The 24381-nt window shown below is 41.4% G+C and overlaps 1 protein-coding gene across 9 annotated transcripts in view; it reads left to right on the top strand.

Moving 5' to 3' along the window:
• The window catches only part of ARHGAP12 (Rho GTPase activating protein 12), a 118148-nt gene that overhangs the window by 5739 nt on the left and 88028 nt on the right, over positions 1-24381 (top strand). For 5 of the 9 annotated variants that reach the window (XM_070381884.1, XM_070381883.1, XM_070381881.1 and 2 more), the window contains exons 2-3: positions 11771-11806; positions 13809-14572. In XM_070381884.1, the coding sequence (XP_070237985.1) occupies positions 13892-14572 (681 nt within the window). In that variant the 5' untranslated portion in view covers positions 11771-11806; positions 13809-13891. Of the gene's footprint in view, positions 1-10517; positions 10537-10989; positions 11092-11770; positions 11807-13808; positions 14573-24381 lie in introns of those variants that run through there. The other 4 variants (XM_070381880.1, XM_070381879.1, XM_070381878.1 and 1 more) reach the window with 3 other exon arrangements.

Below are 24381 nucleotides of genomic sequence, written 5' to 3'. Positions count from 1 at the left end.
TGTTTCTGATCTGCTTTCTGTCACTGTTTATTACTTTGTATTTTCTAGAATGTTATGTAGGTGTAATCATAGAGTATGTGCTCTTTCTTGTCTGGATTTTTTTCACTCAACAAAATTATCTTGAGATTCATCCAGTTTGTTGTGTATATCAGCATTTTGTTCCTTTTTATTATTGATTGATATCCCATCGTGTGGATATTACACAGTTACTTTATGTGGTCACCTGTTGGTGGTCATTGGGTTGCTTCCATTTAGGTGCTGTTACAAATAAACCACTGTATACATTCGTGGACAGGTCTTTATATGGACTTGTGTTTTTATCTTCTTTGGTAAATACCAAGGAGTAGAATCCCTGGGTCGTATGGTTGGTGTATATTTCAAGGTTTTAAGAATCTGCCCAACTTTTCCCAAAGTAGTTGTACTGTTCTACATCCCCACCAGCAGTATGTCAGAATTCTGGTTGCTCCACATTCTCAGAAATACTGGTATGGTCAGCCTTTTAATTTTAGTCATTCCAGTAGGTGTGTGATGTTATTTGTGTTTTTAATTTGCATTTTCCTAAGGACTAAAGACTTCGGGCATCTTTTCATGGACTTCTTTACCATCTATAAATCCTCCTCCTTGGATATGAATACTTGTCCATTCCTATCTTTTGCCCCTTTTTTATTGGGTATTTGTCTTCTTGACTTCTACAGTTTTTGTGTATTCTATGTATGAGTTCTTTGTTGGAGATAAGTTTGTCTCTGAGATATTTGTGACTATGTTCATAAGGGATATTGGTCTGTAGTTTTTCTCTTTTATAACTTCTTTTTCTGGTTTTGGCATGAAGACACGCTGACTTCATAGAATGAGTTGGGATGTGTTCTCCGTCTGTTTCAATTTTCTGTAAGAAGTTTGTTTAGAGTTGGTATTGTTTTCCTTACACTTTGGTAAAATTCACCAGTGGAGCCATCTTGGCCAGGAGTTTTCTTTGTGGGAAGATTTTTATAGACAGATTCAGTTTATTTAATAAACATAGAATGATTTAGGTTATCTGTTTCTTAAGCAAGCTTTAGTAATTTGTCAAAGACATGTATCTGGTTCATCTAAATTGATGAATTTATTAGCATAAAGCTGTTTATAATGTTCTCTTATTTTCCTTTTAATGTCTTTAAGATCTATAATTATATCCCTTGTTTCATTCTTAATGCTGGCTATTTGTGTTTTTTCTCTTTAGTCCTTGGTCAATTTGGCTAGAGGATTGTCAGTATTACTGATCTTTTTTGAAGAACCAGCTTCTGGTTTTCATTGATTTCCTCTAACATTTTTCTGTTTTCTCGTTTACTGATTTCTGCTCTGATCTTTATCATGTCCTTTCTTCTGCTTGCTTTGGGTTTAATTTGCTCTTCTTTAGTTTCTTAGAGTGCAAGCTTACATCACTGATGTGAGACATTTTTCTTTTCTGATTGTTGGCATTTGGTATATAAATTTTCTCTGAGCACTGCTATGGCTGCATCCCACAAACTCTGAGATGTCACCTTTTCATTTTCACCCAATTCATATCTCTTATTTGATTTCTTGTTCGACCTGTGGTTTATTTAGAAGTATGTTGTTGTGGAGTTTTCAGAGTATATTATTTATGTTATTCCAGTCCTTACAGATTTATTAAGATTTGTTTCATGGACTAGAATATAGTCAACAGAACATGTGTGTTTATAAGAAACTACTGAACTAGCTGTACCATTTAGCATTCCCACTAGTACTGAATGTGTGTCCAGTTGTTGGTATCTTTGTCAGCCCTTGATATTGTCTTTGTTTTAAAAAAATAACTTTATTCTAATTGGTGGGTAGTATTACCTTGTTTTGATTTTAGTTTGCATAATTGGTTTTCTAAGGTTTTGTAAAACAATTTAAATTTGAATGAGAAGAGTCATGTTTTTTGTTTTTCCTTCCAGTAGAGGACAGGAACTTGGAAGGCAGCAGTCCCTAACCTTTTGGGCATGAGGAGTTGGTTTCATGGAAGACAGCTTTTCCACAGACCTGAGCAGGGTGGTGGGGGCGGTGGTGTTCAGGCAGCAGCCTGAGCGATGGGAGCGGCTGGGCTGCACACCGGCTCCCGTCTGCGGCCTGGGCATTGGCAGCAGCAGCAGTTCATCACTGTCTGTGCTACAGAAGTGCTACTTTTCAGTTTTCTAAAAGGGTGAATGTTTATTTGCCTTTCAGTCTTTACTTTTTAAGAGGATTGAAAGCTGTGTGAGGATTGAAGTGATTTTTATAGTTTTGGGGTAGACTTGTATAAACTGATTTAAATTATATTCTCCATTTTACATTCCCACCAGCAGGGCACATGAATTCCAGTTTCTCCACCTCCTCACCTCCTTATTTCTGTTGTTATTTTTACAGTAGCCACTCTCATGGATGTGGCATGGTGTCTCATTATGGCTTTGATTTGCATTTGATTTGCTTATTGGTCATGTGTGTATTTTCCTTGGAAAAATGTCTATTCAGGTCCTTTGCCTACCTGACTCTGTTTATTGCAATTTATTTTGAAGTAGATTGGCATAATTTAACCTTTATAATGAGTACTTTTTTCTTTTTTTTTTTAAAGTAAGTTATTGATGCCTGACTAGACCTTTGCAATGACCCTACCATAATAATCACTATATTTGTTTTTTTGTTTTGTGAGCTATATGTTTTTGTTTTTTAAACATGGAATTAAGTTGAATGTAAATAGTCATTTCAGAGATTAGGAGGGTAATGTGTATAGTTGCAGAGGAATATCTGAGTTGGTCAGGGTGGGGTGGCAGTTAATGCTTGGGTAACCAGTGGAGTCCTGAAGTGAATGGAGTTTTTCTTCTAAAGTGAATTATTAGAGGATTAGAGGTCTTATAAAACTTAGTAAACACCAAGTTTATGATTTTCTCTTTAATATGTAACAACGATTAGTGACGTGAACTGAGACCCTGGGCAATGAATGGGTGCTCCCCAGAGGGAAATCAAGGTGTTACAACAAGCACAGTGGGTGGGATGCCGCAGAGGCAAGATGAAAATTATGTGAACTGTAAAAATGATAATTTCTTTTTTTTTTTAAGCTAGTTAGTTAATTTGGCTACGTGGTGATTGTGGCTTGCAGGGATTGAGCCCCAGGCCATGGCAGTGAAATCCTGGGATTGTAACCACTAGGCCACTGGGGAACTCCCTTAGCTGATTATTTTAGAAAGTTCTTAGTGAAAAATTAAAATGTGGGACTCAGGTGTTCAGAATCTAGGAGGAAGAATCCATAGACTGGAGTGCATGTAGAAGGGAGTGAGAGCTGAAAAATGTGGAAGCCGAATGTTGATCATAGTTCAGTTCAGCCGCTCAGTCGTGTCTGACTCTGCGACCCCATGAATCGCAGCACGCCAGGCCTCCCTGTCCATCACCAACTCCCGGAGTTCACCCAAACTCATGTCCATTGAGTCGGTGATGCCATCCAACCATCTCATCCTCTGTCGTCCCCTTCTGCCACCCTCAATCTTTCCCAGCATCAGGGTCTTTTCAGAAGAGTCAGCTCTTCGCATGAGGTGGCCAAAGTATTGGAATTTCAGCTTCAACATCAGTCCGTCCAATGAACACCCAGGACTGATCTCCTTTAGGATGGACTGATTGGATCTCCTTGCAGTCCAAGGGACTCTCAAGAGTCTTCTCCAACACCACAGCTCAAAAGCATCAATTCTTCTGTGCTCAGCTTTCTTTATAGTTCAACTCTCACATCCATACATAACCACTGGAAAAACCATAGCCTTGACTAGACGGATCTTTGTTGGTAAAGTAATATCTCTGCTTTTTAATATGCTGTCTAGGCTGGTCATAGAGGAGTGATTTTAAAGGTTCATGGGAAGCTACTATTGTATAGTTAGCGTTTGGTGACATAGACTACGAAGGAAAAGGAAGTTTAACCTGTTGCCTCAAGCAAATATTCCTTTTGTTTTTTAGTCTTTTTAATAATTGAGTTTTTTTACCTTTAGACTATCCCTCGTGGTAGCCTATGTCATCCCATTAAAATTCTTCGTGTGTGAGTGAATCTGAAAGGATTAAAAGCCAGTTTAATGGTTTTTAATATGAAAGGGCTTGATCAGGACTGTTCAGTAGAGTACTGAATTTACAAATTTTTTGGGAATACAGTAGGCTCCTCATTTTCTGCTCTGTCATTTGGGTCAGTATTTATATTTCCATGTATAAGATGAGGTCACTTTAGAGTGGACCCAGAGCTATAACAACCACTGATAATGGAGAACTCGTAGTACCTCTTAAATGTAATTTGTGTTTTGATGAGAAAAGCATTGTATGAAAGTAAACAAGAGATGGAATGTAAGTTTATTTAAAGTGGGGCAGCATAATGTAAGATATGTTCATAGGAATGTCAAGTACGCATGATACCACTTTTAGTTTGAGTTACAGTTTAAGAAGACAGTTCTCTAATGATAGGAAGCATTGAAATCAAGCACATAAAAGCCAGGTTGGGAGAATGTGTCACTACAGGCTCCAAGCTCATCTTGTATATTTCCTGCCCCAGCCCTTGAATCAGTTATTTCTCCAAAAAGCCTTGGTCCTTTTATTTGAAGAATGGTATTAGAGACCTGTGTGTGAGTGCTGTGTGTGCTTGTTGCTGCTAAGGTGTCATTTCTTCTGACAGCAGGATTCATGTGTGGTGTACTAAGCATATAGCCATATATCTGTAATACTTGTTTGTGCAATCTGAATCTGTGGTAAACAAAGTGAGTTCACATTTCTGTTTCCAGGTCTAATCCGTTATCGCAGAATCATTCTAGCTTCCTCCCTTGCGTGTCTATAAATTCCAACATTGGGAAACTTGGTTCCCACCATCTACATTCTCTATACTTAATTTTTCAATTCCAGTGTGTGTATGTGCGTAGCAGTATCAGAATTTTTAGTTCATACTCCCACAGGAGATGTTTATGTGTTAGTTATATGCAGTTCCTTTGTGTTCTTATAAACTTGACTTATTTCCACAGTAAGTGACGTCAGCCTCTGCCGCCATTCCTGCTCTGTTCGGTGAGGTCATTCCATCCGTGTGTAATACTGCTTGACCATCGAGTCACATCTGCTTCCCTGCTGGGATCCCCTCAACCTCCTAAATGATTATTTAGAATTTGAAAACATTGGAGTACATGCTTGTGTTGTAAAGATGAATGGGTTTTGACAAGTGCATAACGTATTGTGTACACCATTACAGCATCATACAGAATAGTTTATTGACCTGAAGGAATCCGCAGTGCTTCACCTGTGGAACCCTCCCTCCCTGCCTCCCACCCCTAGCAATCACCGTCTCTGTGGTTTTGACTTTTCCAGACTGCCACACGATAGAATCATTCTATATGTTGCCTCTTCTGTCTATATATTTTTCTTTCACTTAACAAAATAAATCTGAGACTCACTTCTATCTTCATAGCTCAATAGCTCTTTTCTTTTTATTACTGAATAGTAATGAAAGGTCCATCTAGTCAAGGCTATGGTTTTTCCTGTGGTCATGTATGAATGTGAGAGCTGGACTGTGAAGAAAGCTGAGCGCAGAAGAATTGATGCTTTTGAACTGGGGTGTTGGAGAAGACTCTTGAGAGTCCCTTGGACTGCAAGGAGATCCAACCAGTCCATTCTGAAGGAGATCAGCCGTGTGTGTTCATTGGAAGGACTAATGTTGAAGCTGAAACTCCAATACTTTGGCCACCTCATGCAAAGAGCTGACTCTTCTGAAAAGACCCTGATGCTGGGAAAGATTGAGGGTGGCAGGAGAAGGGGACGACAGAGGATGAGATGGTTGGATGGCATCACCGACTCAATGGACATGAGTTTGGGTGAACTCCGGGAGTTGGTGATGGACAGGGAGGACTGGCGTGCTGTGGTTCATGGGGTCGCAAAGAGTCGGACACAACTGAGCGACTGAACTGACTGACTGAATAGTATTGTTTGGCTGTCTCACAGTCTATCCTTTCACCTTTTGAAAGACATTTTGATTGCTTCCAGTTTTGGGCAGCTGCTCTGAATATTTGCATGCAGGGCTTTTTGTAGAAATAAGATTTCGTATCATCAACCTTGTTGCTAGATTGTATGGTAAGACAACATTCACTTGTGTAGAAACTATTAAATGACTTCCAAACTGCCTCCACCATTTTGCATCCCCACTAGCAGTGAGTGAAAGTTCCCATTGCTCTACATCCTTATCAGCATTTGGTGGTGTCAGTCTTTGGGATTTTAGCCATTCTAATAGTGGTACAGTGATATCTCATTGTTTCAGTTTGTTCCGTTTTCATTCCAGTCCCAAAGAAAGGCAATGCCAAAGAATGCTCAATCTACAGCACAGTTGCACTCATTTCACACGCTAGTAAAGTCATGCTCAAAATTCTCTAAGCCAGGCTTCAGCAATACGTGAACTGTGAACTTCCAGATGTTCAAGCTGGTTTTAGAAAAGGCAGAGGAACCACAGATCAAATTGCCAACATCCCTGGATCATTGAAAAAGCAAGAGAGTTCCAGAAAAACATTTATTTCTGCTTTATTGACTATGCCAAAGCCTTTGACTGTGTGGATCACAATAAACTGTGGAAAATTCTAAAAGAGATGGGAATACCAGACCACCTGACCTGCCTCTTGAGAAACCTATATGCAGGTCAGGAAGCACCAGTTAGAACTGGACATGGAACAACAGACTGGTTCCAAATAGGAAAAGGAGCACGTCAAGGCTGTATATTGTCACCCTGCTTATTTAACTTATATGCAGAGTACATCATGAGAAACGCTGGACTGGAAGAAACACAAGCTGGAATCAAGATTGCTGGGAGAAATATCAATAACCTCAGATATGCAGATAACACCACCCTTATGGCAGAAAGTGAAGAGGAACTAAAAAGCCTCTTGCTGAAAGTGAAAGAGGAGAGTGAAAAAGTTGGCTTAAAGCTCAACATTCAGAAAACGAAGATCATGGCATCTGGTCCCATCACTTCATAGGAAATAGATGGGGAAACAGTGGGAACAGTGTCAGACTTTATTTTTGTGGGCTCCAAAATCACTGCAGATGGTGACTGCAGCCATGAAATTAAAAGACGCTTACTCCTTGGAAGGAAAGTTATGACCAACCTAGATAGCATATTGAAAAGCAGAGACATTACTTTGCCAACAAAGGTCTGTCTAGTCAAGGCTATGGTTTTTCCAGTGGTCATGTATTGATGTGAGAGTTGGACTGTGAAGAAAGCTGAGTGCCGAAGAATTGATGCTTTTGAACTGTGGTGTTGGAGAAGACTCTTGAGAGTCCCTTGGACTGCAAGGAGATCCAACCAGTCCATTCTGAAGGAGATCAGCCCTGGGATTTCTTTGGAAGGAATGATGCTAAAGCTGAAACTCCAGTACTTTGGCCACCTCATGCGAAGAGTTGACTCATTGGAAAAGACTGATGCTGGGAGGGATTGGGGGCAGGAGGAGAAGGGGATGACAGAGGATGAGATGGCTGGATGGCATCACTGACTGGATGGACGTGAGTCTGAGTGAACTCCGGGAGTTGGTGATGGACAGGGAGGCCTGGCGTGCTGCAATTCATGGGGTTGCAAAGAGTCGGACACGACTGAGCGACTGAACTGAACTGAATGACACAAAGTTGAGTATTTTTTCATGTGCTTATATTCTTTCATGATGTGTCTTTTCAGATTGTTTTCCATTAAAAAAGTTGGTTCTTTTGTTGAGTTTTAAGAGTTCTCTGTGTGTTCTGGATAAAAGCCCTTCATCAGACATCTATTTTACAGATATTTTCTCCTTGTCTCTGGTTCATGTTTTCATTTTCTGTATCTTTCACAAAGCAGGAATTTGTAATTTTAAGAAGGTCCTCTTTAATTTTCTCTTTCATGAATTATGCATTTGGAGGTGCATTTAAAAATTCATCATCAAACCCAAGGTCATATTACTTCCTTTTAAAATTGGAATATTTTTGAGACTTCCCTCCTCTTCCAGTGGTTAAGAATCTGCCTTGCAATGCAGGGGTCAGGGGCTCAATTCCTGGTTGGGGAACTGAGATCCCACTTACCACAGAGCAGCCAAACCTGAGCCCTGCAATTTAGAGAGTCCATGCCCAGCAATGGCAAGGTCCTGTATGATGCATCAAAGATCTGTGCTGCAACTACGACCCAAATCAGCCAAATAAATGAATATCTAAAAAATAAATTGGAATATTTTCGCACTCTCATAACAATCCAAGAAAAATTCTTAGGTCCCCCTCTTTTCTGACTAAAGGAGGACTTCCTGGCATAGATCTTTCTGAAATACTACATGCAAGTATCACTTTTATTAAAAGATGCTTGCTTTCTGAAATACTTCTTTTGTTGTTTCCTCTTTTTGTATTTAAATCTGGTTTTGAATTTCCTTTATCAGTTTATGCTTGACTGTGTTTTCTATTGCTTTCCAGTTAACTGATTATTTCCTGTATCCCTCCTATTTTTACTGTTTCTTTTTTTTTTAACTTTTTTTTTTTTTTTTTTTACTGTTTCTTTATGACCAGAATAGTTTATGACAACGAATCAGTATATTTTGCTTGTCTTCTTTAGGCCTAAAGAAATACCTTATATCCTATACATTTTTATTCTTGGAAAACAGGGATTGCACATTCAGAAGAAACCTTAGTATCCCTATCATGGCCTATAGTTTCTTGTTAAGTGAATGATCTAGAGAACTATTCGGTGAAATACTTTCTTATTCTGGAACTTATGCTGGAGTTGTTTTAAACTTTTTTGTTGTGCTCATTAAGGTCTATTTGATTTCTTTAGTAGAGGCCTATTCAGGGAGTGTTAAACAAGTACTTGTAAAGCTGCTGGAGGACTTCATGTCAAGAATTGGTACTTAAATTGTGATATTTTTAAGTGGATTGATACATATGTGAGGCTGTATTAGGATTTTGTTGTTCATGGTATTAAAATTGTTAAATATTTAGTACATATATGTATCAAACTTAAATTTGGATATTTGGTCTTAAATTTGGTCATTAATTATGGATACATTTGTCACAGTCCTCTTGAGACTTTGTTTACTTGTTTACTTCCTGTTGTACCAGGTAATGATCTCATTCTGTGAGATGTAGTTGATTAAAGCAGATGTCCAGGGGGAGGAAGATAGCATTTGCTGAGCTGTGTAATTTGTGCTCGGAAAGAAATGAGAAAAATTGTAGACAGAAAGGAGGAGGCCATTAAGAGTTTAAAATAGCAAGGTAGAAATGTATCTGATTTGGTGGGGAGCGAAGTAAAAGCTCTAAACAGTTGTGTGTCTGTTCTTATTGAAATAGCAGAAGGTCCATGGGTAAGAAGTGCTTCATGCCGCAAAGAGAAGCAGTGGTTGTTACTGGACAGTAGACATGCAGAGCTCTATCCTAATGGTTGGGTTCTTAGTAGTTGTGTGTGTGTGTGTGATGAAAAAGGGGAGAGGAGTGTGGTGATGGATGTTGAACATATTTCAGTAAGTGGAGTGTTGTGTTTAAGAGGGTGATGGTGTTAAATGAGTAAGGATGCTAACCAAAATACTTGAGAGGTTAAGATAGCAGGATAAACAGTAGTATGTAATAGGGCTTCCCAGGTGGCTCAGTGGAAAGGAATCTGCCTCCGGTGCAGGAGATGGGAGTTCAGTCCCTGGGTCAGGAAGATCCCCTGGAGGAGGAAATGACAGCTCACTCCAGTATTCTTGCCTGGCACATCCCATGGACAGAGGAGCCTGGTGGCCTATAGTCGGTAGGTTGCAAAGAGTTGGACCCAACTTAGGGACTAAACAACAGCAACAAGTAACCTAAAGGGAAAGGAATTTGAAAAAGAATATGTGTGTGTGTGTGTAACTGAATCTCTGTGCTGTACACCTGAAACTTGCACTATATTGTAAATCAACTATGATTCAATACAAAATAAAAAAGAATCCATAGTTTGGGGAATAGAGGAAGAAGCAAACCAAAATTAAAACCATAAACATCTGTTTTAATACAGCTTACGTTTTTAAATAAAAATAGGAGCATGAGTTATCCATGTATTTGCAGATCAGTTGCCCTTAGATCTCAGTTTTTAGAGTGTGTGTGTGCTGTGTGGTGGCATACTGTTGTTCAGTGGCAAAGTTGTGTCTGACTCTTTGTGGCCTGCTAGGTCCCTCTGTCCATGGGATTTCCCAGGCAAGAATACTGGAGTGGGTTGCCATTTCCTATTCCAGGGGAAGTATTTTAGAGCCATCCCACAATTTTATTTGTACATATAGTTTTTAATAGGGCTTTTCTCTTCATATTTGTTATGTCCAACTTTTCTTAGACCTTGGATTGCAATATATAATTCCTGCGATATGACTTTCTAGAAGTTTATTATTTTAGTCGTCTCAGGGGCTTCCCACTTCACCCCTCACCCCTATTCCCTTGTAGCTCAGTTGGTAAAAAATCTGCCTGCGGTGCAGGAGACCCAGGTTCAATCCCTGGGTTGGGAAGATCCCCTGGAGGAGGAGATGACAACCCACTCCAGTATCCTTGCCTGGAAAATCTCAGGGACACAGGAGCCTGGTGAGCTGCAGTCCATGGGGTTGCAAAGAGTCCGGCATGACTGAGCAACTAACGCTTGCTTACTTACTGTCTCAGTTCCTGTTATTCGCCTCCTCTCCCTCGCGCCCCCCCGCCCCGTGCCCTCTGGCTCCTGTCACCTGCCTTGTGTCTACCTACCTGTTCTGTCTGCGGTCTTTGAACTGCTTCTCCATCTTCCTCCACCCTGCAGTTCTCATTTCCTTTACAGTAATGAAAGCTTGAGTCTGGGCGTCCCATGCTGAGTGTAGTGAAACTGCCTTATGTTCTCCCTGACTCCTCCTCCTCCTTCTCCTTATCTGTGTGCGGTCAGTGGGGCAGCTGTGGTGGCAGGGCCGCCTCTCACTGCCCCTTGCCCCTCCCCTTGCAGTTTACTCCTTATTCTTTTTGCTTCCTTTGCTCCTTTCCTGCGGATCAGTGTCTGACCAGCTCTGGTTCATCTGGGCGCCCCTAGCCTTCTGTGGATTCCCTTATTTGTTCATTATCTTCAAAGGTGTTTCTTAAATTGTTACTTCCTGGAAAGTAACAAATTGCCTGAGGGTAAGTATTTCAGTGTGGAATTTTGAAAAGCTGTAGTGAAAACCTTTTCTGTAGGTAAAAGGATTAACGCTCCTGGTGACTAATGTTCTGGTAATGCTTGAAAGTAAAGGCGGAATGATTGGAAGCTTAGAATTTCTATTTACCGTGTCAGGAAGGACTGGGTGGATTTGGCAAGGTAGTTTCTGGCGGGGTAGATTCTGGATGTGGTGAAGTTTTGGGTGCCTGTTGGAACACCCCAGTGGATCTGGCGGTTGTGTCCTAGTTGTCTTTAATCTAGAAGACTCCCTCATTTCATGAAACTGTTTAAAGCATTCAGGTGCGTTTCTCATAGAATGTCTCACATCCCGGATTTATTCAATTTTTATAAAAGTTGTTTCTCATGTTAACAACTTTTAACATGAGAAACATGTTAAATTTTAAAAAGTCATTTCTGTCAGGATAACAAAGGTGGAAATGAAGTTGAAGCAAAGTGGAAATGAAGTAGGAGGGGCAGTGGTGAAGTATACTTTGTGTTTTTATGTGTTTGGAGGGTGTTGCTGGACACAGCCCTGATGTGCAGAATTGTTGGTGTTCCTTATAGCTGTTGTAAAAACAGTCATGCACTGCCAGTAACATCGCCTTCCTTAGTCTTCTTTCAGCAATCCTGGTTAAAATTAATGAAATTTATTTTTTTTTATAGGTTTAAATGTAATGCTGGATGTTTAGTTCTTCTAAGGTACGTTTCTTATTTTTACTATTTTTTGAAACAGCATTACTCTATTAAATTCATTATCCAAGTAATTTGTTTCTACAAAGTAAATTTGAGTTGCAGAAATTGTGTGACTAGTTATCACCTGGGCTTTATCTGTTTTGGAGGATGTTGTCCTCAGGGTGTGGTGGTTATGGCACATACGGCGTCAATAATGCCGTGCCCAGTACTTGGGTGCTGAGGAAAATTGGTAGGCCGTTGTGGGACCTTGTGTAAACATTTCTGGTGTAGTCAAGAGTTACTCAGGTTTGCCTGAGAATTCTCGAGTATTGGGCTGAGTGTGTTTTCCTGGGGCTGCTGTATCAAACAAAGTGCTGCAAACTGTGGACTTAAACTACAGAAACTTGGGTCATTTCCTAGGGGTCCAGTGGTGAGGGCTCTGTGCTCCCACTGCAGGGTGTGTGGGTTCAATCCCTGGTCGAGGAACTGAGATCCTGCATGCTGTGTGGCGCGGTCAAAAACACCACCAAAAAAACCGGAAATGTGTCTACTTGTTTTGGAGCCGGAGGACTAAGTACTCCAGGGAGAACGCTTCCTCGCCTGTACCAGCCTCTGGCGCCTGCTGGCAGTCCTTGGTGTTCCTTAACTTGTAGCTGCTTCATCCCCAAGTTCTGCCTCTATCTACACGTGGTCATCTTCCTTTGTGTGTCTCCTCTGCTTATCTCCCCTCTTCCCTCCTTAGAAACACATTGGATTTTAGAAAAAATAGAGAAAGTGAAGTCACTCAGTTGTGTGCAACTCTTTGTGACCCCATGGACCATAGCCTACCAGGGTCCTCCGTCCATGGAATTTTCCAGGCAATAGTACTGGAGCGGGTTGCCATTTCTTTCTCCAGGGGATCTTCCCAACCCAGGGATTGAACCCGGGTCTCCTGCGTTGCAGGCAATCGCTTTACCATCTGAGCAACTGGGGAAGCCCATTGGATTTTGGGCCCACCCTAATCAGCACAACTCATCTGAGATTGACTGTATCTGCCAAGACCCTATGTCCAAGTATAGTCACATTCACAGGTCCTGTGTTAGGACTTAGACGTACCTTCTTGGGAAACCGCCTTCATCCCACAGTGGTTGGGGCCTGACTTGAATTGAGCAAAATCGAGCTCCTGTGATCATTTTGAAGCCTAAATGCTGTGTTTTACAAGGTACTAAAATATTTGAAATTGGTATAGAAATAAAAGTGAATCCTAGATTTCTTAAGCCAGGTTAGGTCTGTTTCTAGTAGATTTTGAGTGGTGTGTATATAATTTATTTTTGACATTTACAACTAAAAAGATTGGATATTTGTTGGAGTTTGTGGAATTCAGCTTAATGAGGATTGTGGTCCTCCTAGGGGAGTTGTAAGAGGAAACAAAAGTAAATTAGCAGTTTATTTTCTCTGTGTATTTTGCCTAAAAATAACTGGTGTTTTTTTCCCATTAGTACTAGGAAATTAAACTTACATATTTGGATCACTTTTTTTTTAAAAGCTCAGTCATACCCTTGATCATTTTAGAAAATAGAGAATTTTCGAGAATTCATTGAATGGCATTGAGGATCATTGAAATTGTAGCTTCAGCTTCAAAGAGGGTTTTAGGTGAGACACACAGTGAACCTGGCTTAATGCCTGGCCCTTGGTCAGTGCCTAACATGTATCATTGTTAGTGAGCCTTTCTGAGAGAGAGAAGGAGGTGTGAGCAGTCAGGAAGAGAAGGAGAGTTCCTCTCACCTCTTATTTTTGATAGTCGTATGTCTGACTGGTTAGCGTATTTGCCATTTCAGTCATTGGTTTGGCTTTGGTCATAAATGATTGAAAAATGTAGATTTCCTTTAGAATGAGAGCATTTTTACTTCAGGGTGGTAAATACAGTATTAGGCACAGGTTTAGTTTCTAGATTTGAGATTTGAAGGTATTGTTCTTTATCATGTGATGCTTGTGAATGAATATTAAAAATCCAGACCAGGTTAACTTTTTTCTGTATTCTCTTCCCCAGTTAAATAAAAACAGCTGCAGTGATCCACAAAGCCACAATGTGGCCAAGCGTCCTTTCTGAGAGGTGAATATTGCTGAGTGAAGATGGCTGACAGAGGCGGGAAGGCTCTTCCAGGGCCAGTGTACATCGAGGTGGAGTATGATTACGAGTACGAAGCGAAGGACAGGAAAATTGTGATAAAGCAAGGGGAGCGGTACCTCCTGGTGAAGAAGACCAATGACGACTGGTGGCAGGTCAAGCCAGACGAGAGTTCCAAAGCGTTCTACGTGCCGGCCCAGTACGTGAAAGAGGTGGGCCGCCGAGCCCTGATGCCACCGGTGAAGCCGGCCGCGGGGCTGCCGAACCACTCTGTGAAGACGGCGCAGAGTCTCCACCTCCAGAGGTCTTCGGAGAATGTGAACAGGTTGCCCGAGCTGTCAAGCTTTGGGAAGACATCCTCGTCTTCTGTTCAAGGAACAGGTCTTGTTCGTGATGCCAATCAGAATTTTGGGCCCACTTACATTCCAGGTCAGACCATCAACCTCAGCCTGGACCTGACCCACAATAATGGAAAACTCACCAGTGACTCACATTCTCCCAAAGTTCCTGGCCAGAATAGGACACGCTTATTTGGTCACTTTCCCGGTCCGGAGTTCTTGGAGGTAGAGAAACCTGGCTTCCCCCAGGAACAGTCTTGTGATTCAGCGGGAGAAGGCTCAGAACGGATCCAGCAGGATTCGGAGTCTGGCGATGAGCTGAGCAGCAGCTCCACTGAGCAGATAAGGGTAAGACCGACTGACGGGTGGTGATGGAACACTTGTGCCACCTGCAGAACCATTTGATTATAGGTGTTATTATCTTTACAAATTTACTTTATCAAAGTATGGTGGTGTTAATTTCTGCTGTACAGCCGAGTAATTCATGTATACATATATATTTTTTTTCATATTTTTTCCATTTTGTTTACTACAGGATATTGAATATAGCTCCCAGTGCTATACAGTGCGACCTTGTTTTTTACAAATTCTTTATTATAGGTGTTATTTTAATTAAAATCTTTGTGAGACTTAAGAATTGTTTTGCTTTATGTTCAGAGTACATAGGCTTTTTTTTTAAACTTTATTTTCAGAGTACTTTATTTTTTTTTATTTCAAAGTATTTTTTTTTTACTATATTTTTAAATTTTACTTTATTTTCAGAGTACGTAGGTTTATCCAGAGAGAGAGAGAGAGAGAACATGTGAAATAACTTTTTGGCTGATGGAGGTTCACTTTAAGGTTTCCCTAAGTATTCCTGTTCCTCTGTAGGACTAGAACTGCCCCAAGTTTGGACACTTTTCTTTTACTAGAAAATTTTTGTTTTCTGACTGCACTTACTCTGACTGGTTTTTACTAAGTCTTCAAGTAATAATGAAAGTAAGGGAAAATGTCATAGGAATACTAACTCTTGTTGTTTGAAACTTGTTTATTAATTTGGAATATTTTAAAAATACAAAAATATATGTATATAGAGAGAGAGAGAGCGAGCTTACACACTTTTATCTGTTCAAGCACTTTCGTGTCTTAAGTGTCTTGGAAAAAATTTTGTATCTATGGTTTGATTCCCCCCCCGTGCCCCGCCCTCTTGTGTGTTGTTTGAGATTAGTTTGTGCCAGTTTGTCAAGTAAAGTGAAGTAATTTTAAAAGCATGCATGAAATTGAAACCTGAATGTATTTAGAAAAGTTTAATATTAAGTGAATTTGATAAGTTTTGGGCCTAAAGCTCTGTTGTAAGATCTCATCAAATTAAGTCAGTGAGTAATTGTGAGGCTGCTCTTCAGTGTGGTCTGATTGTAATGAAACTAGTATGTTCTTTTTCTTTTATAGGCTTTAATTTTTCTCATGACGTTTTGAATGGAGATAGGAAAAAGGGAAGGTTCTCTAGAAAATCTTGTGATGCTTGAGGCCAAGGCAGTTGCATGAAGAGTGCTGCCAGCTTATCATCATTCGCCTTAGTCTTTTCTTCAGTCCTTTTGTGATACTTTGATGTAGAATATACAGCGTGTTCTGAAACTTTTCTGTACATGACTCCTTATTGTACCAGTTGCACTTGGGAAAGGCATGTGTTATCTTCTCCATCTGGCCATCACCACTGTTTCACACTTGAACTTAGGCTTTGTGTGTGGGCACACTAGAAGCCCTCTGTTCTTTTCATTGTGCTCATCTTAAATTCACTGTGTAGGTCATGCCTCCTGATCTCTCATGGACTGTTTGGAAATCCTGTTAGATTTTTCTAGCCAGACCCTGTCCTAACTCTTCATGGCAGTTGTTTCAAATCTTTTCCATTTTATTCAGTTCTCTGATTCACCTGCTTTTCCCTGTTCTCTTACCAGAGAGTCTTTCCTCCTATATCACAGCAGAAATGTAAGCCTTGGAATGGGAACTGCTTCTGTTTGGGAATGCGTGCCCAGCAGTTAATTGAACTGACTTTAGATTTGAATCTGGATCCATCTCTCTCTCTCTCTCTTTTTTTTTAAAAACTTTACAATATTGTATTGGTTTTGCCATACATCAGCATGAATCCGCCATGGGTGTACACGTGTTCCCCATCCTGAACCCCCGTCCCATCTCCTTCCCCATCCCATCCCTCTGGGTCATCCCAGTGCACCAGCCCCGAGCATCCTATATCATGCATCGAACCTGGACTGGCGATTTATTTCACATATGATATTATACATGTTTCAATGCTATTCTCCCAAATCATCCCACCCCCGCCCTCTCCCATAGAGTCTGTAGTCTATAAGACTGTTCTACACATCTGTGTCTCTTTTGCTGTCTTGCATACAGGGTTATCGTTAACCATCTTTCTAAAATCCGTGTATATGCGTTAGTATACTGTATTGGTGTTTTTTTCTTTCTGGCTTACTTCACTCTGCATATCTCTTACCAGCTGAGTGATGATTGGGGCAAATTGCTTAACTTCTATGTATCTGTTTGCTCCTCTTGATGTGGGGATCACAGGTGAGTTACTTTGTACCTCACATGCTTAGAACTGTGCCTGGCCTGTAAGTAAGTAGGTAGGTCTCTACTGCTGCTTGGTAACTTACTCTCAGATCTCCTGGCTTAAAACAGTAAACATTTATTCTCTCACAGTTTCTGTGGGTCAGTCATTTAGAAGCAGTGTATTTGGCGGTTTTAAAGGCGTAGGGTCTCTCATGAAGTTGCTGTCTCATGAAGGCTTGGCCAGGCAGGGGCAGCTGCCTCTAGGATGGTCACTCACGTGGGGCTGGTTGGGCCTCTCTGCAGATACTTGGATATTGCATCTAGCTTTTCCCTCAGAAGGAGGTGCGTTGTCTTCTTATGGTCTGAAGTTGGAAGTTGCACGCTGTCACATCTGACCACACACCCTGTTCTCTGTGGAGGAGACCCCGCAGGGTGTGAGGGTCAGATGCTGGACGCTGGGGCCGGCTGTCCCAGTGTGCACGCAGTACCACAGAGCTGTCCGCCCTGTTGTTGTCGTTGCTGTCACTGTATTGCCACCATGAAACCTACGAGTGCGTCTGTCCACAGTCATCTCTCCCGGTGCAGGCTGTGCAGGCGTGGCCTCTCCTGTCAGAGAGTGGCCTGTTCATATTTGTTCCTTCTTTTTCAGAAACCTCTTATCAAACATTGTGTAGGGGTATGCTCATGTGGCTTTAAAGTCATTATTTACCAAGTTTGTCCCTTCAGTATGTAAATTTGCTCATTTTTTTCTGTTTTAATAAAGCTTTTCAGTAGTACCTTCCCCTCTGAGCATCACCTTCCCCTCTTTACTGGCAGCTTCTGGGAAGAGTTGCGCGTGTTTACTTCTCTGCATCTGCTCATTTCCTGCTCCTTCCGTAATCTGTTCTCGTATGGCTTCAGCACCCCATGTAAACAGCTTCTGCTGAAAGCTACCCATGGTCTCATTGTTGACCAATTTACAGACAATTAGGATATTTTTATATGTAATCAATACCATGATTACAGTGAACAATATGAATAATCAAAAGGCAGTGTAAAGTAATTTTTCATTGAGGCATATCACGTAATCCATTGTGTGCATTGTACTAATCTTGATGGCTTTGTGCTTCTGCACAGCCGTGAGCCCCCTCTCAGTCAGCAGCCACACCCCTACCCTCCATTTTTCTGCTAGGAGATTTCCGTTTTTCTGACATACTACCATTGATCAGTCTCCTTTAATTAAACTTTGCATTCTGAGAAGATTGTAGCTTCTTAAGCAATTGTAGGAAGTCATTTGGAGGGCTCGCCTGTGCCCTCTGTACCTGCAGTGGTGACATCTTGGATAACACCACAGTTGAAGTGTCGACGTTGGTACAGTCAGATGCTGACCATTTCCATCAACAGGAGGACCCCTTATCACCACACCCGCTACCCCCCCACCCCCGAAGCTACTTAACCCCTCGTGGCCACTAATCTGTTCTTCATTTTTATAATACGGTCATTTCAGGAGTAGTATATAAATGGACTTAAAGCCTGTTTAACCCTTTGGGGTTGACTTTGATTCAGCATAATTCTTGAGAGATTGGTGCAGGTTGTTGCTGTATCAGTGTTCTTTTTGTTGATGACTAGTATTCCGTGGTATGGATGTACTGTGCTTCACCTGGCTATTGCCAACAAAGCTGCTACATGTAAACATTCCTGCACAGATTTTTCTGTGAATTTACCTTTTTATTTCTCTGCCGTAAATGCCCATGAGTATAATTGCTGTGTGCATGTTTGATTTTTCAAGAAACTGCCAAACTATTTTCCAGAGTGGCCATACATCTTAACGTTTATACCATTAATAGCGGTGCTTATGATCCAGGTTCTCTGCGTGCTCAGCAGCAGTTGGTGTTGTCACTTGTTTTTTCTCTTTTTTTGTCTCCACTGGGTTTTTGTTGTGGCACATGGACTTCTCTCTCGTTGTGGGTGGGCTTAGTTGCCCCATCAGGGACCAAACCTGTAACCCCTGAATTGGAAGGTGGATCCTTAACCACTGGTCCACCCAGGAAGCCCCTGTGTCACTTTGGCCATTCTGATAGGTATGTAGTAGTAGGTTGTGGTTTTAATTTGCATTTCCCTATCATTGAACCTCTTTCATGTGCTTATTTGCCATCAGTAGATCCTTTTCATTCAGTGTTTCTTCATGGTTTTGCTTTTTTTTTTTTTATTGTGATGGTGTGGCTTTGTGTGTGTTTTTTGGTATTTTGATATTTGTGTGGGACATGACTGAGCAACTGACACTCTCACTTTCACTTTGGTACTTATCGTGTTTTCAGTTTGGGAAATTTCTATTGACGTATCTTCACGCTCACTGATTCTTTTCCCATCCATGTCCAGTCTACTGATCATCACTTCACAGCCATTTTGTCTGTTACAGCGCTTTAGTTTGTAGCATTTCTTTTTTATTCTGTCTGAGATTTCCCACTCCTCTGCTTGAATTACTCATTTCTTGTAGTATTTTGTCTACTTTTTCTTTCACAGCCCTTAAGATATTAAAAGCAGTTATTTTGAATTGCCTGTCTGACAACCCCAGCATCTGCGCCGTGCCTGAGTTTGGCGCTGTAGTGTGGCTGGCGTTCTCAGTGCCTTGGCTGTGCTTGGAGTTTTTCCTGAGAGCCGCCTGTGTGTTGTTGGGCCTCTATTGTGCAGTGTTAGGTTGCTGCTGCTGCTGCTGCTAAGTTGCTTCATTCGTGTTCCACTCTGTATGACCCCATAGACAGGAGCCCACCAGGCTCCCCCGTCCCTGGGATTCTCCAGGCAAGAACACTGGAGTGGGTTGCCATTTCCTTCTCCAATGCAGGAAAGTGAAAAGTGAAAGTGAAGTCGCTCAGTCGTGTCCGACTCTTCGTGACCCCATGGACTGCAGCCTACCAGGCTCCTCCGTCCATGGGATTTTCCAGGCAAGAGTACTGGAGTGGCTTGCCATTGCCTTCTCCAGTGTTAGGTTAACCTCGCTAAAAATTGTTGTTGTTGTTGTTGAGTTGCTAAGTTGTGTTCGACTCTTGCGATTCTATGGGCTGTAGCCCGCCAGGCTCCTCTGCTCATGGGATTTCTCCAGGCAAGAATACTGGAGTGGGTTGCCATTTCCTTCTCCAGGGGGCCTTCCCAACTCAAGGATGGAACCCGTATCTCCTACATTGGGAGGCAGATTCTTCTTTAACACTGAGCCACCTGGGAAGCCCGGCTAGAAATTGGACTGTTTTTAATGTTTGATGTGGGTATCAGAGGCTTGAACTTCTTTAAGTCCACATGTTTTGGGCCTTCTCATTAGTGAGAGTTCCTCATTAGTGTCTGGTTCCCCAGTAAATCTCTGTGTTGCCTTTTCTGGCTGGGGGTGCTGAAATGCCTCATTGCTTGCCCCACATGGCCCCACTGATCTCCTGCTCAGGAAGGGCTCCTTGCTGCTCGGCACTGGCGGAAGCTCTGATTCCTCACTCAGCCTTCTCTGTTGGGCGTGTGTGTGTGGTGCGGTGGTGGTGAGGGGACGTCTGTGACCATCCGGCAGTGGTCGCCCTGGTTCCTTCCCCTGCCTTCTCTGACGCCACCTTGGTGGGGCTCTGGGGTGTCTGTCACCACTGGTGGTCTGTGGGTGGAATCGTTGGTTTGTTCTGTGGCATTTGGCCGGACTAGAGTGTTAATATCCAAAGCTTTCAGTCTTGCTGGTCTTCCCCTTTCCTGGATCTCTTGCTCCATCTGCAGCAGGGATTTGGTGGGGCTCTTTTGGTCAGTGCCTGTTGGTGTTTCTGGATTTGCTGACTTCCCTCTTCAAACTTGGATGGATGAAGCCACAAGTAAGCTCAGGGAGCTCATCAGCCTGTGGTTCCTTGGGTCCTGAGGTCATAGGAGGTTTATCTTCTCTCTGCCTTTGAGTCGTCTTCTGTTTGTTTTATATGTTTTTATTTATACCTAAGTGAGGGATAGGATAAAGTACCTTTCTTTCCCCCAGAACTGGAAGTGATTGGAAAGTTTTTAATGGTAGTTTTAAAGTGTTTTAAGTGTTCCGTATCTTGATCACCTAACAGTCTTGGTTAGAGGGTGGCCTCTCTGCCGCTCAGCAGTGGCAGGGGAGGGTCTCTCGTCATGAGCTTCCGCTGTGCCCTGTCCTTTTGCTTTGGTGTACTCATCACACTTCTGCTTGTTTTCTTTCTTCTCATGAGTCAGTCTATAGGAGTCTCCAAGGCCAAGCTCCCTACTGTGTCTGGTTCATTTCTGTATTTCCGGTGCCTAGGATAGTACCCGGTACCCTGAAGAGGGAAATGGCAGCCCACTCTAGTATAAGAATACTATGGACAGTATGGATGCCTGGGAAATCCTATGGACAGAGGAGCCTGGTGGGCTACAAAAGATTTGGACACAACTTGGTGACTAAACAACGGCAATGACGTGTAGTAGATGTGCCGGATATAATGAGGATCAGTGTTTAGCTATAGATACATGGAAGGGGAGACCTGGATTAATATCCCGTCAAAGATGCATGTTTCTGTTTGAAGTCATTTTCTGTTTAAAAGTCATCCAAAAGTGCTGTGTGACCTGTGACACAGCATAGGGTTTATGAAGAGTGTTATTAGAGAGATGAAGTTAGAGGCAAAAAGCTGTGATGCAATATAGATATTCCAAAATTTGAGTCAAAGAAAATCATAAAATTGAATTCACCTCCCTGCCCCACCCCCCATTAAAATAGACATATCATACGCAGTGTCTTCATCAGAACAACATTTTTTTTTTGTCGTGCCGTGTGGCATGTGAGATCTTAGTTCCCCAGCTAGGGATGGAAGCCGTGCCCCCTGCAGTGGAAATGCAGAGACCTAACCACTGGACTGCCAGGAAGGTCCCCAGAGCAACAAGTTTTTAGGTCATTTCAGAGTTTATACTAATGGTTGATCTGAGGATGAAACTGAAAAATCAGTGTTAGTTCAGTGCTCCAAGCCTTCGAACAGCTTAAAAAGAGTGCACTTTGCTCCTGATGTCCTATTTTTCTCTCATGATCTCATTAATATTCCTTTAATATGTGTCTTACCAGCCTTGAGTGTCAAGTTTCCTGATTCCCTGTAGTTCGAAAATGAGGTCTAAAGCTGGAGAGTCGAGATGGCAGACTTTCATCTGTGAGGCTAACGGGATGCCAGAGGGAGAACGATGACTTTAGGAAGAAGGCCAGAATGCTGTCAAGCTTAGAATCATGTTATTTTAAAAATACAATATGAATATTTATGATGACTGTAAATCTAATAATGTTTAAATTATGTTTATAATAGCTTCTTATGTTGGCAGATATATTTATAGAAAGAATTTCTTCTTTGACAGTGCCAACTCAATGTATTTCTGCCCTTTGAAGTCTAATATTAAATTAATCTGGAAAATTTTATATATGGAGCTGTTCATCAACATTTCAAGATGTTATCATTGTGTACTGGGCTCATAAAATCACCCCTCTAATTTTTATAGATTTAAGCTTTGTTTCTAATTCAAAAATATTTAAGTATTTCCTTTTAGTCTTCATTCCCAAATTATGTGGACTATTTATATAGATGTTTATTGTATTAAAAAATACAAGACTTTAATTATACATGCGTATGCACAGCTGTGTATTTACCAAGTAAGAGTCACACTGTGTGTGCAGTTGCACTCTAGGGAGTATTTAAAAGATACCTATTATACAAACTATTTATTAAACAAAGAAGAATGCTGAGAGATGTAATTTTTCAGGCTAATTGGATTTTTTGGTTGATTCAGGATTAGGTATAAAAGGTTTCAGTGTTTGTTAGAGATTTTCCTAAATCTGTTTCCACAAAGATGGTGCTGAATCTAAAAACAGATATAAATTAGCTTTGTATAGCGCCAGCTAATAATGTCCCCTTTCATCCAAATCCTCGTTTGCCATTGGTAGATCTTTCTGTTAAGTCCTTCCCCTGCCATGCTGCTGGAACCAGGACTTAGCTGTCTTAAAATTTGCTGAAATGCTGCTTTGTCACCTGCTCAGACTCACCACAAACTTCCTGTTTAATTTATTGCTTTACAGCAGTTCGGAAATTAGAAATTTTAGGAGATTTGGGGGCTGATGACTTCTGCTAGATAATGGCTTGACTATGTTTTCGTGAATTTGTCTGAAAACCTAATCTTCAGTATTTACATCATAATTGTCTTTGGTCAAGTGTGAATGAAGTCCAGTGTCTTACTTAGAAAGCAGTTGGAATCGTCTCTTGAGTACTGTTGTTGTTATTATTTTAAAATATTTTCTTGATTGCACTTGAGGGCAAGTGGGCTCTTAGTTCCCTGACCAGGGACTGAACCCATGCCCCCTGCATTGGAAACTTGGAGTCCCAACTACTGGTTTGCTAGGAAAGTCCTCCCGCCTCTCTTGTTTTGGGTATTGTTTATTTTAGTTTTAAAATTTAGGGCAGTGAACTTAGAATAGATGTGGCTTTCGAGATTTGAAACCTGCTGCTGTGTAGTTGTATGTCCACGGGCAGGTTCTGAACTCAGTCTTCTGATCTCTGAAAATGGAGCTGAGAATTGGGCTTCAGCAGCTGCAGCTCGCAGGCTCTGGTTTAGACTCAGGAGTTGAGGCGCATGGGTTCAGTCGGTCCATGGCATGTGGGATCTTCCCAGACCAGGGCTTGTCCCCTGCATTGGCAGGTGGATTCTTAACCACTGGACCACCAGGAAAGTCCCCTCAGTAATTTTCTTATCCTGTTAACCTATCGTGGCAAGTAGTAATGTGGTTTGATTGACATTTCAGTTTCACTCCATTTCTTTGACTGTCCCTTGCTTTGAGCATATAAAGTACTAATGGGTGGTAAGAAGTAAAGGAAAAGGATTCTAATAATCTGCAAAAATGATCACCACCTCCACACAATGGAGAGTTGTTGGTATTAAAATGGAATCATAGTGCAGTAATATTTTAATTAGTGACATTCCTGAGAGTGACAGGATCAGCAGTGTTTTTTTGGGTGGTATTGTTATTTTGACTTTTTCCTCTGTAATCAACCTGATCACAACTGTAAATAAAGAGAGCCACGCTTAGGCAAAATTGTGAGGTTTTTCAGCTGCAGCATCCTTTTGGCTTTGTTTTCTTTATATTCTCCTTCTCTGAGTAGTGTTTGGGAAACACCATCTTCTGTTTCTGCTCTCTGGGATCATCATCTGTCAAACTTTTCTACTAAATCAAAACAGGAAAGAATAAAAGTTTTTTTGTTTGGTTTTATGTGTTTGACTACATACACGTTCATACAGTCCCAGGAGTCTTATTAGAATTTGATGGAAAGTGAACTCCTTTCTCAAGAAATGCACACACATTTACACCAAATTTTGCTCTAATTTCATGGTATCCAGAAACCCAGATTATTAAAGTGAAGATTTTGGACAAAGGAATTATGGAGTGAAAATTGATGAATCTTCTTTAAGGAAGTTTAGGCATGAATGTCTAATTATGTGGAAATTTGGGAGAGAAACTAGATCTGTTTGAAATTACAGATGGGTCAAACCTGAAGGCAAAATTAATTGAGATCTCTTAGGATGACTGCTCTTATTCTCCTTGGCATGCCTTCTATTCTCCAGGAGAAGAGCACCTGCTTCTAACTGTTGGGGGTCTTCAC

The sequence above is a fragment of the Bos mutus genome, chromosome 13 (assembly GCF_027580195.1).
Source record: "Bos mutus isolate GX-2022 chromosome 13, NWIPB_WYAK_1.1, whole genome shotgun sequence".
Taxonomy (NCBI): domain Eukaryota; kingdom Metazoa; phylum Chordata; class Mammalia; order Artiodactyla; family Bovidae; genus Bos; species Bos mutus.
The sequence above is the reverse complement of the archived record's forward strand: the minus strand, read 5'-3'. Positions and strand labels throughout refer to the sequence as shown.